This window comes from Salmo salar, chromosome ssa09 (assembly GCF_905237065.1).
Source record: "Salmo salar chromosome ssa09, Ssal_v3.1, whole genome shotgun sequence".
Classification (NCBI taxonomy): domain Eukaryota; kingdom Metazoa; phylum Chordata; class Actinopteri; order Salmoniformes; family Salmonidae; genus Salmo; species Salmo salar.
Genome location: NC_059450.1, coordinates 26,557,783 through 26,573,041, shown reverse-complemented (window position 1 = coordinate 26,573,041; position 15,259 = coordinate 26,557,783). Strand labels below are relative to the sequence as shown.

At 42.4% G+C, this 15,259-nt stretch overlaps 2 protein-coding genes across 2 annotated transcripts in view; one reads left to right on the top strand and one right to left on the bottom strand.

Moving 5' to 3' along the window:
• Positions 1–2: 2 nt before the first annotated feature.
• On the bottom strand, positions 3–3,482 carry hs1bp3 (HCLS1 binding protein 3). Its single transcript, XM_014211000.2, has 7 exons — positions 3,172–3,482; positions 2,629–2,794; positions 2,088–2,295; positions 1,448–1,658; positions 1,127–1,248; positions 783–918; positions 3–696 (listed from the first exon to the last, which is right to left on the bottom strand). Exons 1-7 carry the CDS (start codon positions 3,195–3,197, stop codon positions 447–449), a joined length of 1,119 nt encoding a protein of 372 aa, XP_014066475.1. The 5' UTR covers positions 3,198–3,482; the 3' UTR covers positions 3–446.
• Positions 3,483–10,069: 6,587 nt separating this feature from the next.
• Positions 10,070–15,259, top strand: part of apoba (apolipoprotein Ba) — a 44,704-nt gene continuing 39,514 nt past the window's right edge. Inside the window, exons 1-2 of the mRNA XM_014211001.2 lie at positions 10,070–10,265; positions 11,697–11,741. Coding sequence (XP_014066476.2) covers positions 10,211–10,265; positions 11,697–11,741 — 100 coding nt within the window. The 5' untranslated portion in view covers positions 10,070–10,210. The remainder of the gene's footprint in view (positions 10,266–11,696; positions 11,742–15,259) is intronic.

Here is a 15,259-nt window from a genome sequence, read left to right as displayed (position 1 = left end):
CATTTTGTAAAATTGTAGACTTTATTTGGTAAAATTTGTTGTTTAAAAACATTTTTACATTAATATGTTCCGACAAGACATTTAGTAGGATAAATCCAAAATGACTGTGCAGGTATTAAAAAAAATCAGTTTGATTTTTTTGTGAAGACATTGCATTTGGAACCACTCAATCATGGTAATGTATACAGCATTTTCAGTATAAAAAGTAGGAAAGCAATATAGGTAAAAATAAATGATACCACACAGGCCCATTTCCAGCACTGATTGTAACTACACATGTTCAGTAGACTTTTTATTAGAATCAGACTTCCAAAAGTCATCCTTGATGGAATAATCCTGGGTAATGTCAAAATATAATCATAGGCATCATTTTAGGCTGTTATTTTCCTGTGTAGCCTGCTAACAACTTCATGAGTCCTAATCAGTTACTATAATTTAGTTGCCAATTAAAATAGATCCAGATCATCAATAGATGTAGACTCATTTTGTTGGATATACTTGAGAATGTCGATTTGATCCTTCACCTCATCTGCAACTGGAAGAACACCCACAACTGGGCCCCCACCACCTGAGACTAGAGAGGAGGGCTTCACAGGCAGTTTTGGCTTTGGGGCCAGTTTGGGTTTGGGGGCAGGAACTGGCCTTGCCTTGATACTTTTCTTCAACTGGAGGAGCTTGTCAAAGTTGTCTTCTATCCTGAAAAGGGAAACAAGGACAATGTTGAATGGCTAATACAATGTTGTAATAACCACCTTGTCTCGCAAATAACTGTGACTGTATACCTGAAAAGTTCATCTGTATCCTCATCCAGTCCTGAATCTGCAGATGCCACATCCTTGTATGCTGTTGGAAGTAGTAAAGGGTCCCCCAACTTCACTTTCCCTATCAAGTCTGGCTCCTTAAACAGCTTAACGTTGCCTGTTAGCACAATGAAGATATGAGTTTAATTTAAATTGGACCAGAGGCAGGCTTCCTTGGGACCAGATCTGATATTTTCATTTACGGGATGTCAGTCTGGAATCTCTGACACTGACACTGTTTGTAGACAGCTTATGACATTATTATGACAGTTCCTATGGAAGCAATAAATGGAACACAGAATCTGTATTTAAATATTTATACTAACTGTCTTTGGCTGCAGGTTGAAACAAGTCATCATCTATATCTTCAGCCTCATCAAACAGAGATAACTTAGGCTGGGTAGACACTTTAGCCTGTGGAGGCTTTTTCTTCTTCTGCCTCGTGCACCTGGGGGAAAGGGTGACAGAACACATTAAATACCATACAGTGCCTGTAGAAAGTATCCCAATTTTCAAATGTTGTTGATTTACAGTCTGAAATGATATTTTCTCTTCATCCATTTGATCCAGAATACAGATATTTGAGAAGACGCCAAAACCATTGAGAAAAACATCTAAAATGAACACAACCTCAGCAAGGTTCTTACTTTAAATTGCCTAGAGGTCCAAGGTACTCATCATCATCGTCATGTTCCTGCTCCTCTTCCCTAGGTTTCACTGGTGGAACATGTTTGGTTACTTTCGCAGCAGCAGCAGGGGTCTCCTCACTTTCAAAGAAATTTAAGCCTTCTTCTTTATCCTGGTCCTGCCAATCTGCAACGTTCCTGGTTTTCAAATCTGCCATTGTGGACTTCGCCCCTACAGAAATATGAACTGTGAGCCAAATATTCTTTATGATATTATATTCTTGATTAAATAAGGCAACTTCTACACTACAGGGAAGTACTGTTTATTTTTTCTGTTGGTTAATCATTTATAATTTTGTTATTGAACCCCTGACCGCCTTGATATACAGTAACCTCATTGTTCAAATAATAATTTCACAGTTTGGTGCAGTGCAGTAGTATTAGTACTAATCCCCAAAGTTGAACATTTTCTGACCTATGTAGTTTGCATTAAGATAGAGGGGTGGCATTAATGTAGGTGAATGAGTTAGAAAGTGCAAGTTTCAGTCAGACAAGCACTGATGCCATATTTAGAAGGAACGAGTAGGAAAGAGCACATTAAAATGTCAAAAAATTCTATAGAAAAAAATACTATTTACTGTAGTGCATTGTGGTACATTACCTAAGAGCTCCAACACCTCTGGGCAAGTAGCAAGTGTAGAATTCTTGGAGATGAACTTGACCAGTTCGTCAAAGGCCACCCTACGCTCCCGGATGTCTGCCTCGCCTACAAACAGGGCCTTGCGAGGCATGGCTGGTAAGGTGATCTTCGGATACTGACCCATGAGTCTGTAGTAAAACTCATCAATTTCACTGTATTTCTTTGAAACCTGCAAAACACATGTAAAACATGCATGGTATAGGTACGCCTGTAGCTTTTATAGCAATGCTTTGGGGTTCAAATCCAACCGTTACAATTGTATATTTGGTTGTTGTTCAAAATCTTAATGTTATTATGCATTATGTAGCCGTTATAAAGGGTTTAGGAATGCATACTGTACATACTGAATGCTACAGTGAAGTGTTACCACAATTTCAGACCAAAGCAGTAGCTGCTACACCATCACTTTCAATTTGAGGTGATTAGGGGCACAGGGGCAGGATGCTAATACTTATGTTTCCACCTAACTTACATGAGACTACGACAACCTGTGACTACCTACCACCAGCTGTACAATGTCTTCAGGTTTGTGCTTGGCGGATTTGAAGGCAGCCAGCCGAGTCACCACAATTATCTGGTACTCCACATGACCTGTCATCATGGTACCACGGATCTCCTGGTAATGAGGCACCTGCAGATCTATGCCTGTCACCTCATTCTGCAACGGCCTGGGATGAAAAACATTGTGACATTGACCAAAAGTAACTGCACAAAGTGCAAGATTCATACAAGAACAGAACTGTGGAGTGACATCTTGCATAAACATCATTCCACACTGTCCCAACGGTAAACAGCAAGAAAGGAATCCAGCAAACATGTCAATGACAACTTTTATTTCACTACATGCTGGTATTAATTAATATGTGCACAATAGTTTGGTGAATAGTTGCAACTAAGTCAAAGGGACCCCTGGGTTGGTACAGGGAAAAACAAAGACTGGCTTCAACAAGTAAACAACGATGGGGATGTGTTTCACAAGTGTTAATGTTATCAGGCAACCCCGAAACGTCAAAGAAAGACAGCTACGAAATTTTCTTAATTTTACCTGCTTGTAATAAGTCCGTCTGGCATTGTGGTAAGATTGCGGTCCTGTCTAGTCTCTGTTTAGCTGTAGTCAAGCTGACCACCCCCATTCCCTACTGTTATGATACAAGTCATGGGATGGGAACTAGATACTGTTTCTGCTGCCAGCATACAAAACAGAAACTTCCGGTTTTAGCCTTCAAAATAAAAGCGCGCTGCTGCACATCGACTCCTTGATAGTAAGTCGAGGCATATGTCAGAACAAGCAGAAAGCAGAACAAGCTCAAATCAAGTAAAAACTAGCCTGTTTCGACAGCAAAGCTAGGTAACTAGGTCATCATCTACATTGGCTATGATCAGCTGATAGCCCATCCCTCTTTGCCTTTATGGCTTTTGCTTGCAGCCCTGCAACACTATAGCCATCGGTCCCCGTGTGAGAACTCGATGGGCTACAATACGGCCATACCAGCGCTTATTTCATAGAACTCTCCATAAGCCATGCCCCAGTGGGAAGATCTGGGCATGTTGCACTGGGACACGTTTTATATGAAAAAATACATTTACAGTGGGTCCGTCCATTTCAGTCCGCCCATATATTTCAGTAGTAAACAAGGAAACAACAACGAAGTGAAAGGAGATACCAAGTCAGTTTCACAGCTGAATGCATTCAACCAAAATGTGTTTGCCGCATTTAACCTCACCCCCCCTAGGATCCAGATAGTTCGCTAAATAATATACCAGAGGGGGGCATCGTTTTACTAGGCTACCTACTAGGCTACATTGGGATCATATGGTTACCACCAGTGTTCGAATACATTGAGTTCGTTGACAAAACAGCAGTGGTGGAAAAAGTACCCAATTGTCATACTTGAGTAAAAATAAAGATACCTTTTATCGAAAATGACTCAAGTAAAAGTGAAAGTCACCCAGTAAAAAAGTACTTCAGTAAAAGTCGAAAGTATTTGGTTTTAAATATAATTAACTATCAAAAGTAAATGTATAAATCTTTTCAAATTCCTTATTAAGTAAACCAGAAGGTACCATTGTCTTTGATTTTTAAATGTACCTATAGCCAGGGGCATGCTCCAACACTCCGACATAATTTACAAACGAAGCATGTGTGTTCAGTGAGTCCGCCAGATCAGAGGCAAATGTGAAGACCAGGGATGTTCTCTTGATAAGTGTGTGAATTACACAATTGTTCTGTCCTGCTAACCATTCAAAATGCAACGAGTACTTTTGAGTGTCAGGGAACATGTATGGCGTAAAAAGTACATATTTTTCTTTAGGAATATAGTGAAGTAAAAGTTGTCAAAAATATAAACAGTAAAGTACAGATACCCCCCAAAAATACTTAAGTAGAACTTTCAAGTAATTTTAATTAAGTACTTTACACCACTGCAAAACAGCTATTGGACGGAGATGTATTTGTCAAAGGTCCACGGTGGGTCTGTGTAAACTATGCAATTATACTGGAGACGGCCTCATAGCAGTGAATGTCATCTATTCATTTACTGTTATAGTATTTCTAAGTAGCAGCCACATCAGCCAAGGAAACTGATTGTTCTCACTATAATAGAACAATCAGATTTTTCTGCATGACTGTGGCGCTCTTCAGCTGAATTATTAGGATTTCCTTGTAATCTCAACAAATCTGCTTATTTAGCTGAAATAGAGATAATTTCATTGTTTTCTTTGAAAAGATGGCCCTGGCTGAGAATAGAACATTAGGTTTTCTGCCTGATTGTGGCTCTGTTTATTGTAATTTTCTGGATTATCTTGTGACCAGAACAAAACTACTTGAAATGGTGTTTCTTTAAAAAGATGGGCCTGAGGGCTTTCCAAGTTGCGCAGCGGTCTAAGGCACTGCATTTTATTGCTAGAGGCATCACTACAGACCTGGGTTCAATCCCAGGCTGTATCAAAACCGGTCGTGATCGGTAATCCCATAGGGCAGCGCACAATTGTCCCGGGTTTGGCCGGGGGGGACCTTACTTGGCTCATTGCGCTCTAGCAACTCCTTGCAAGCTGACCTCAGTCGTCAGTTGACCGGAGGAATCCGATGCAGTCAGGAAGTTAAAGCTTGGTCGCAAATGGGTCTTCCAAATGGACAATGATCCCAAGCATACTTCCAAAGTTGTGGCAAAATGGCTTAAGGACAACAAAGTCAAGGTATTGGAGTGGCCATCACAAAGCCCTGACCTCAATCCTATAGAAAATGTGTGGGCAGAACTGAAAAAGCGTGTGCGAGCAAGGAAGCCAACAAACCTAACTCAGTTACACCAGCTCTGTCAGGAGGAATGGGCCAAAATTCAAACAACTTATTGTGGGAAGCTTGTGGAAGGCTCCACAAAACGTTTGACCCAAGTTATACAATTTAAAGGCAACGCTACCAAATACTAATTGAGTGTATGTAAACTTCTGACCCACTGGGAATGTGATGAGATAAATAAAAGCTGAAATAAATAATTCTCTCTACTATTATTCAATCATTTCATATTCTTAAAATAAAGTGGTGATCCTAACAGACCTAAGACAGGAAATGTTTACTAGGATTAAATGTCAGGAATTGTGAAAAACTGAGTTTGAAAAACTGAGTATTTGGCTAAGGTGTATGTAAACTTCTGACTTCAACTGTACAAAAACGAATGTACATGAAAGGAAATTTTTTAAAGTAGTCACTGTGCATAGAGTTGTGTGGTTTGTTTAACATTGCAATCATTGGATTTAGTTTGACATACATTTTAAATGGAAAAATCTGAGTCTCAGCATCTTGTTATCATGGAATCGACCCTATGGCAACAGTTTTGCTTAGGTATTCCTAATCTCAAAGCCTATACCATCTGACTTGATAGTGATACTCCAACTACTTGGCTGCTTCCCCTGTGTCATATATTGGATGGCTGTAGTTGGCTATTGCCCAACCAGGTGAACTATACATTCATTATTTACAGTTCATCAGGGGTCACTAAACGTTAGGCTGTTGTGCTCTCACTGTACAATCAGCATTTTAAAGCTACTGTGCATTGCCGTGTGAAAAAGCTTAGAAAGCTTTTTTATTATCTTTAGCGAGTTTAGTGACCCGATTTTTATTTACGCATAGTGATTGTTGGGAAACCCATTTGCTACTTGTTTAAGGCAGGCTTACACTGGGGATGTGGGTAGACTAGGTGCCCCCCCCCCCCCCAAAAAAGACATAGCCTGACACATGCCAGAAAAAGTGTGTCACGCTCTGACCTAGGAGAGCTGTGTTTTCTCTGTTTAGCTAGGCCAGGGTGTCATAGGTGGGTGGGCATTCTATATTTTGTTTTCTATGTTTTGGCCGGGTATGGTTTCCAATCAGAGGCATGTGTCTATCGTTGTCTCTGATTGGAAGCCATACTTAGGCAGCCTGTTTTTCCTTTGTGTTTTGTGGGTATTGTGGGTTTTTTCCGTTTAGTTGTAAAGTACCTGACGGAACTGTCTGCTGTCATTTTTTGGTTTAATTTGTAAGTGTTCATTCTTCTTTCATTAAAACAACAAGATGAACATATTCCACGCTGCACCTTGGTCTACTCATTATGACGCCTGTGACAAAGTGCAAGTTTTGCTTGTTGAAAAAACGAATACTTTCATACCTACTTATTTTCTCACCACCAAGGTTAAGCTAAATTCAAACAGTAAAAGGTCTCGCACCTACAGGAAAACAAATGTATGGTGACCAATCAGCACACACGCCTCAACATCCAACTATGGGGTTAATTGAAAGTTAAAAAATAAAAAAAGTGCTTTGGCAGACCATGTCAGCTACCTCAGAGGTTACATTCAAATAACACTGTTTACTGAAAAACGAACATTACTTTGCATCTCAGGTGTGCATTAACTGGTGTGTTTGCTTTTAAAAATACAATGCTATCCTTATGTTTGATATCAAGTCACATCTTGTGCCATTTAACCTATGTTTGGGTAAAAACTATTTTGCCAACTATAGAATCCTTACATTTTTGTTGACAAGTTGTAGGTTGGCATAAGATTTTAAACTACGGCAGAAAAGCAGAGAAAATAGGCTGAGTCTGATGGGTCACACAGCTCCCGCCAAAAGTACACTTCAAGCGTTGAATGTCTGTTTCTTTAATGTTTCTTTAGCTGTAGTTGAAACACCCCCACTGTAATCAATGAGGCACACTACATACACCAGCCGCAGAAGCAGCATGTCATGTTCCAGGCCGCCTATATAGCAGTAGGGTTACACAGGTTATCAGATCGTTAAGTCATACTGATAGGGTTCTTGGAATGTTAAACAGATATTAAACTGAACGTTTATCAGACCTGTATCAGATCTCTGCAAGTTCCAAAATCTTAAAAATATAAATACAGAGTACCAGTCAAAAGTTTGGACACACCTACTCATTTACATTTTACATTTTAGTCATTTAGCAGATGCTCTTATCCAGAGCGACTTACAGTAGTGAATACATACATTTCATTTTTTTTGATTTTGTACTGGCCCCCGTGGGAATCGAATCCACAACCTGTCACGTCCTGACCAGTATAGAGGATATTTTGTTATTGTAGTTTGGTCAGGACGTGGCAGAGGTTAGTTTATTTATGTATTACGTTTTTTTTTTGGTCACTGGTCTATGTTTATATTTCTATGTGTATGTTCTAGGGTAGTTTTTCTATGTGTAGGTTGGGTGCTGGACTCTCAATTGGAGGCAGGTGTTTCTAGTTGCCTCTGATTGGGAGTCCTATAAATAGGTGTGTGTTTTGTTTGTCACTTGTGGGTAGTTGTTTGAGAGCACTGCTTTTGTTGAGCCTGCGTCTCTGTTCCTGGCGTTAGTTTGTTTATTGTTTTTCTGTGGTGTTCGCATTTTTTATAATAAATATGTTGCGCACGCAACCCGCTGCGCCTTGGTCCCATTCTCTCTTCCACGACAGTTGTGACACAACCCTGGTGTTGCACACACCATGCTGCCGTTGCAAACACCATGCTTTACCAACTGAGCCACAGGGTTTTCTTTTTTTTTTTACTATTTTCTACATTGTAGAATAATAGTGAAGACATTACATTTATGAAATAACACATATGGAATCATGTAGTAACCAAAAAGGTGTTAAACAAATCAAAATATATTTTATATTTGAGATTTTTCAAAGTAGCCACCCTTTGCCTTGATGACACCTTTGCACATTCTTGGGCTCCAGCTTCACCTGGAATGTTTTTCCAACAGTCTTGAAGGAGTTCCCACATATGCTGAGCACTTGTTGGCTGCTTTTCCTCCACTCTGCGGTCCAACTCATCCCAAGCCATCTCAGTTGGGTTGAGATCGGGTGATTGTGGAGGCCAGGTCTTGTAATGCAGCATTCCATCACTCTCCTTCTTGGTTAAAAAGCCCTTACACAGCTTGGAGGTGTGTTGGGTCATTGTCCTGTTGAAAAACAAAAGATAGTCCGACTAAGAGCAAACCAGATGGGATGGCGTATTGCTGCAGAATGCTGTGGTAGCCATGCTGGTTAAGTGTGCCTTGAATTCTAAATAAATCACTGACAGTGTCACCAGCAAAGCACTCCCACACCATCACACCTCCTCCTCCATGCTTCACGGAGGGAACCACACATGCAGAGATCATCCGTTCACCTACTCTGCATCTCACAAAGACATGGCGGTTGGAACCCAAAATCTTAAATTTGGACTCATCAGACCAAAGGATATATTTATACCAGTCTAATGTCCATTGCTTGTGTTTCTTGGCCAAAGCAAGTATTCTTATTATTGGTGTCCTTTAGTAGTGGTTTCTTTGCAGAAATTCGGCCATGAAGGTCTGATTCACGAAGTGTCCTCTGAACAGTTGATGTTGAGATGTGTCTGTTACTTGAAATCTGTGAAGCATTTATTTGGGCTGCAATTTCTGAGACTGGTAACTCTAATGAACTTATCCTCTGCAGCAGAAGTAACTCTGGGTCTTCCTTTCCTGTGGTGGTCCTCATGAGAGCCAATGCACTTGATGGTTTTTGGGACTGCACTTGAAGAAACTTTCAAAGTTCTTGAATTTTACAGCATTGACTGACCTTCATGTCTTGAAGTAATGATGGACTGTCATTTCTCTTTGCTTAATTGAGCTGTTCTTGCCATAATATGGACTTGGTCTTTTACCAAATACTGCTATCTTCTGTATATCACCCCTACCTTGTCACAACACAACTGATTGGCTCAAACGCATTAAGAAGGAAAGAAATTCCACAAATTAACTTTTAACAAGGCACACCTGTTAATTGAAATTCATTCCAGGTGACTACCTCATGATGCTGGTTGAGAGAATGCCAAGAGTGTGCAAAGCTGTCATCAAGGCAAAGGGTGGCTACTTTGAAGAATCTCAAATATACCATTTATTTTGATTTGTTTAACACTTCTTTGGTTACTACGTGATTCCATGTGTGTTATTTCAGTTTTGATGTCTTCACTATTATTCTACAATGTAGAAAATAGTACAATAAAGAGAAACCCTGGAATGAGTAGGTGTGTCCAAACCTTTAACTGATACTGTATATACCAAATCCTACTGTTCAGCGTGCATCTCTATAATAGACTTTTGTGTAATTCAAATCATGTACAAAAACCTTTTCCAACTTTTCTAAAAACTATACATGGATTAGGGCATAGCTATAATTCCTCATACAGTATACTGACCTACATATTATTGCAACGGGTAGTTGTTGCAAGTTGCTACAGGACAGTAGATCCCTGAGAAACAAAACAGGAGACAATGATATTTTGATCCAAAACAATTGCTAAACGGGAGAATCAATACTGACAAATGTGCAATTCACATATTCTAGAATAGTGACAATTGTCTCCTTTGTTAAACTAGTCAAAGTTGATGACCTTTGGATTGGCCACAACATTTGCAACATTGATTTATCTACCATAGCTCTCAGTTGGGCTGTCTTTGGGAGGGACTAGGAGAGATATGGGGAGACATTATAAAAAATCTAGGTCCTGTGGTTAGTGAATCAGTTACGGTTGAGAGAGAGCTCAACCAAACATAAGGGACAGAGCCTTTTTTTGTCATTGAGCGCCCATCATGGGGGACCCCAAGATCTGGCTATTACTTCTTCTGAGCACCAATGTCTTTGCTCGTAAGTTTTTATATTTTATTACTCTCTGATTTTCATAAGATAGTGAAAACCATTCATCATTTGCATTTTATTTAGTCAATATAGGAAGATCCATATTTTACTAATATATTAGGAAAATAATTATATTCTATACTACAATCTACTTTAATTAATGACATTAAATTATTTTGGATAGTTTGAAAAATAGATGTCTAAAAATGTATGCTCGACTGCATGTCTGACATTTACACAGATTCAATGTAGCTAAGTATACTGAACAAAAATATAAAAACAACATGTAAAGTGTTGGTCCCATGTTTCACAAGCTGAAATAAAAGATCCTAGAAATTGTCCATACGCACAAAACGCTTATTTCTCTCATATTTTGTGCTAAAATTTGTTTACATCCCTGTTAGTGAGCATTTCTCCTTTGCCAAGATAATCCATCCACCTGACAGGTGTGGCACATTAAAAAGCTTATTAAACAGCATGATCATTACGCAGGTGCGCCTTGTGATGGGGACAATAAAAGGCTGCTCTACAATGTGCAGGATTGTCACACAATGCAATGACACAGATGTCTCAAGTTTTGAGGGAGTGTGCAATTGGCATGCTGACTGCAGGAATGTCCACCAGAGCTGTTGCCAGATAATTAAATGTTAATGTCTCTATCAAACGTAGTTTTTATGAATTTGGCAGTACGTCCAACCGGCATCACAACCGCCGACCACTTGTTTGGCATTGTTCGAGTGAGCGGTTTGCTGATGTCAACGTTGTGAACAGAGTGCCCCATGGTGGTGGTGGGGTTATCGTATGGGCTGGCATAAGCTTCGGACAATGAACACAATTGCATTTTATCAATGGCAATTTGAATGTATAGAGATACCGCGACGAGATCCTGAGGTCCATTGTCATGCCATTCATCCACCACCATCACCTCATGTTTCAGCATGATAATGCATGGCCCCGTGTTGCAAGATCTATACACAATTCCTGGAAGCTGAAAATGTCCCAGTTCTTCCATGGCCTGCATACTCACCAGACATGTCACCCATTGAGCATGTTGGGGATGCTCTGGATCGACCTGTTCGACATCGTGTTCCAGTATCCTCCAATATCCAGAAACTTCGCATAGCCATCGAAGAGGAGTGGGACAACATTCCACAGGCCACAATCAACAGCCTGATCAACTCTATGCGAAGGAGATGTGTCACACTACATGAGGCAAATGGTGGTCACACAGATGCATACCTGTATTCCCAGTCATGTGAAATCTGTAGATTAGTGCCTAATGAATTTATTTGAATTGACTGATTTCCTTATATGAACTGTAACTTAGTCACATTTTTTGAAATTGTTGCATGTTGCGTTTATATTTTGTTCAGTATAAATAAATGCTACACCAACGTAAAAGTTTTCACAAAAATTAAGACTCTTTTATATGCTTTTTAGAGAAAGGCAGTGAGAATGCTGATGAACAGATGTCATCATGCCCATGTAAGTCTCTAAGGATTTACTTGAACTGTTAATCTTACATTCAGTAAATAAATGCTTTTAGATCGATGCCTGTCCTGGTTTTTGAGTTTTAGTGGAACTGGAGATAACAGAGATAACCTGGCTGGATCTGAACTCTTGCGCCATGATGTTCATGATTAGTACAATTGATGTTATTCACTAAGAGAATTTCCATTTACTCAGTAAAGGTCCAGAGTTCAAGTGGTGATGTGGAACTTCGACTGTGAACCCAGGATGTTGTGTAAAAAATATTGACTTAATTAAGGGAAAACATTTTTTTTAATTCTTCATTTAAAAAAATTATGTTTTGTTTTTCATTATGTAGATGTACAGTACCAGTGAAAACTACTCATTCATTTTATTTTTTTACAATTTTCTACATTGTAGAATAATAGTGAAGACATCACAACTATGAAATGACACATATGGAATCATGTAGTAACCAAAAAAGTCTTAAACAAATCAAAATATATTTTAGATTTGAGATTCTTAAAAGAAGCCACCCTTTGCCTTGATAACAGCTTTGAACAGCCTTGGCATTCTCTCAACCAGCATCACGAGGAATGCTTTTCCAACGGTCTTGAAGGAGTTCCCACATTTGCTGAGCACTTGTTGGCTGTTTTTCGTTCACTCTGCAGTCCAACTGTCACGATCGCTATCTTCAAACTCCCGATCATAAATAAACCAAGGCGCAGCGTGCATGGAATTCCACATCTTTTAATGAAAATGAAACTCACCAAAACAACAAAAAAACGAAACGTGACATTCTGGGACTGCTCACAGGTAGCTACACAAAAACAAGATCCCACAATCACAGGTGGGAAAAGGGCTGCCTAAGTATGATTCCCAATCAGAGACAACGATAGACAGCTGCCTCTGATTAGGGACCATACTCGGCCAAAAACAAAGAAATAAACATAGAATGCCCACCCCACATCACACCCTGACCTAACCAAATAGAGATATAAAACGTCTCTCTAAGGTCAGGGCGTGACAGTACCCCCCCCAAAGGTGCGGATACCCGGGCGCAAACCTGAACTTATAGGGGAGGGTCCGGGTGGGTATCTACCTTTGGTGGCTGCTCCGGTTCGGGGCGTAGCCCCCGCTCCGCCCGCTGATCCCTCCGCTTTTGTGTCACCGGACCGTGGATCATCGCCGGAGGAACCGGACCGTGGATCATCGCTGGAAGCTCTGACCTGGGAACCCCCGCTGGAGGCTCCAAACTGCTGACCGTCGTTGGAGGCTCTGGACCGCCGACCGTCGTTGGAGGCTCTGGACCGCCAACCGTCGCTGGAGGCTGTGGACCGCCGACCGTCACTGGAAGCTCTGGACTGCGGACCGTCGCTGGAAACTCTGGACCCCGGACCGTCGCTGGAGACACTGGACCGCGGACCGTCGCTGGAGACTCTGGACCGCAGACCGTCGCTGGAGACTCTGGACTGCAGACCGTCGCTGGGGACTCTGGACCGCGGACCGTCGCTGGGGACTCTGGACCATGGACCGTCGCTGGGGACTCCGGACTGGGGACCGTCGCTGCAGACTCCGGACTGGGGACCGTCACTGGAGACTCCGGACCGTCTCAGGAGGTTCCGGACTGCGGGCCGTCTCAGGAGGTTCCGGACTGCGGGCAGTCTCAGGAGGTTCCTGGACTGCGGGCCGTCTCAGGAGGTTCCGGACTGCGGGCTGTCTCAGGAGGTTCCGGACTGTGAAACGTCGCCGGAAGCTCTGGACTGGGAACTGTCGCCAGAAGCTCTGGACTGGGAACTGTCGCCAGAAGCTCTGGACTGGGAACTGTTGCCGGAAGCTCCGGACTGGGGGACGTCGCTGCAGGCTCCGTGCCATGGATCATCACTACAGGCTCCGTGCCATGGATCATCACTGGAGGCTTTGTGCCATGGATTATGACTGGAGGCTCCGGGCCATGGATTATCACTGGAGGCTTCGTACGTGGAGCTGGAACAGGTCTCACTGGACTGGGGAGACACACTGGAGACCGAGTGCATGGGGCTGGCACAGGATATACTGGGCCGTGGAGGCGCACTGGAGGTCTGGAGCGTAGGGCTGGCACAACCCGTCCTGGCTGGATGCTCACTTTAGCCAGACAAGTGCGGGGCGCTGGCACAGGGCGAACTGGGCTGTGCAGGCGCACTGGCGACACAGTGCGTAGAGCTGGCGCAGGATATCCTGGACCGAGGAGGCGTACTGGAGACCAGTAGCGCTGAGCCGGCACAACCCGTCCTGGCTGAATGCTCACTTTAGCCCGGGGCGCAGGCAACGAGCGCACCGGGCTGTGAATGCGCACCAGAGATACAGTGCGCATCAACGCATAACACGGTGCCTGACTGGTCACATGCTCCCCACGGTAAGCACGGGGAGTTGGCGCAGGTCTCAACCCTGACTCCGCCAATCTCCCCGTGTGCCCCCCCCCGCCCCCATTTTTGGAGCTGCCTCTTGGGCTTCCGTCGTTGCCGTGACTCCCGATCTCGTCGCTGTTCCTCCCTCGCTGCTTCCACTTGTTCTCATGGGAGGCGATCCCTTCCGGCCTGGATCTCCTCCCACGTCCAGGATCCTTTGCCGTCCAGGATGTCCTCCCATGTCCAACTCGTCTTCCCCGTAGGCGCACGCTGCTTGGTCTTTTTGTGGTGGGATCTTCTGTCACGATCGCTATCTTCAAACTCCCGGTCATAAATAAACCAAGGCGCAGCGTGCATGGAATTCCACATCTTATAATGAAAATGAAACTCACCAAAACAACAAAACAGGAGAAAAACTAAATGTGACATTCTGGGACTGCTCACAGGCAGCTACACAAAAACAAGATCCCACAATCACAGGTGGGAAAAGGGCTGCCTAAGTATGATTCCCAATCAGAGACAACGATAGACAGCTGCCTCTGATTAGGAACCATACTCGGCCAAAAACAAAGAAATAAACAACATAGAATGCCCACCCCACATCACACCCTGACCTAACCAAATAGAGAAATAAAACGGCTCTCTAAGGTCAGGGCGTGACACCAACTCATCCAATACCATCTCAATTGGGTTGACGTCGGGTGATTGTGGAGGCCAGGTCATCTAATGCAACACTTCATCACTCTCCTTGTGTCACGTCCTGACCCTTGTAAGATGTCATTTTCTATAGTAGAGTAGGTCAGGGCGTGACAGGGGTTGTTTTTTGTGTGGTTTTCTATGTTTTCTATTTCTATGTTTAAATTCTATGTTTCTATTTCTATGGTTTTTTTGGGGGGGGGGGATGATCTCCAATTAGAGGCAGCTGGTCCTCGTTGTCTCTAATTGGAGATCATATTTAAGTAGGTTTTTTTTCCACCTGTGTTTGTGGGCAGTTATTTTGTTTTTGAGTTAGTAAATATCAAAATGAGCACTCAACACGCTGTGCTTTGGTCCCCTCTATACGACAGCCGTTACACCTTGGTCAAATAGCCCTTACACAGCCTGGAGATGTGTTTTGGGTCGTTGTCCTGTTGAAAAACAAATGAT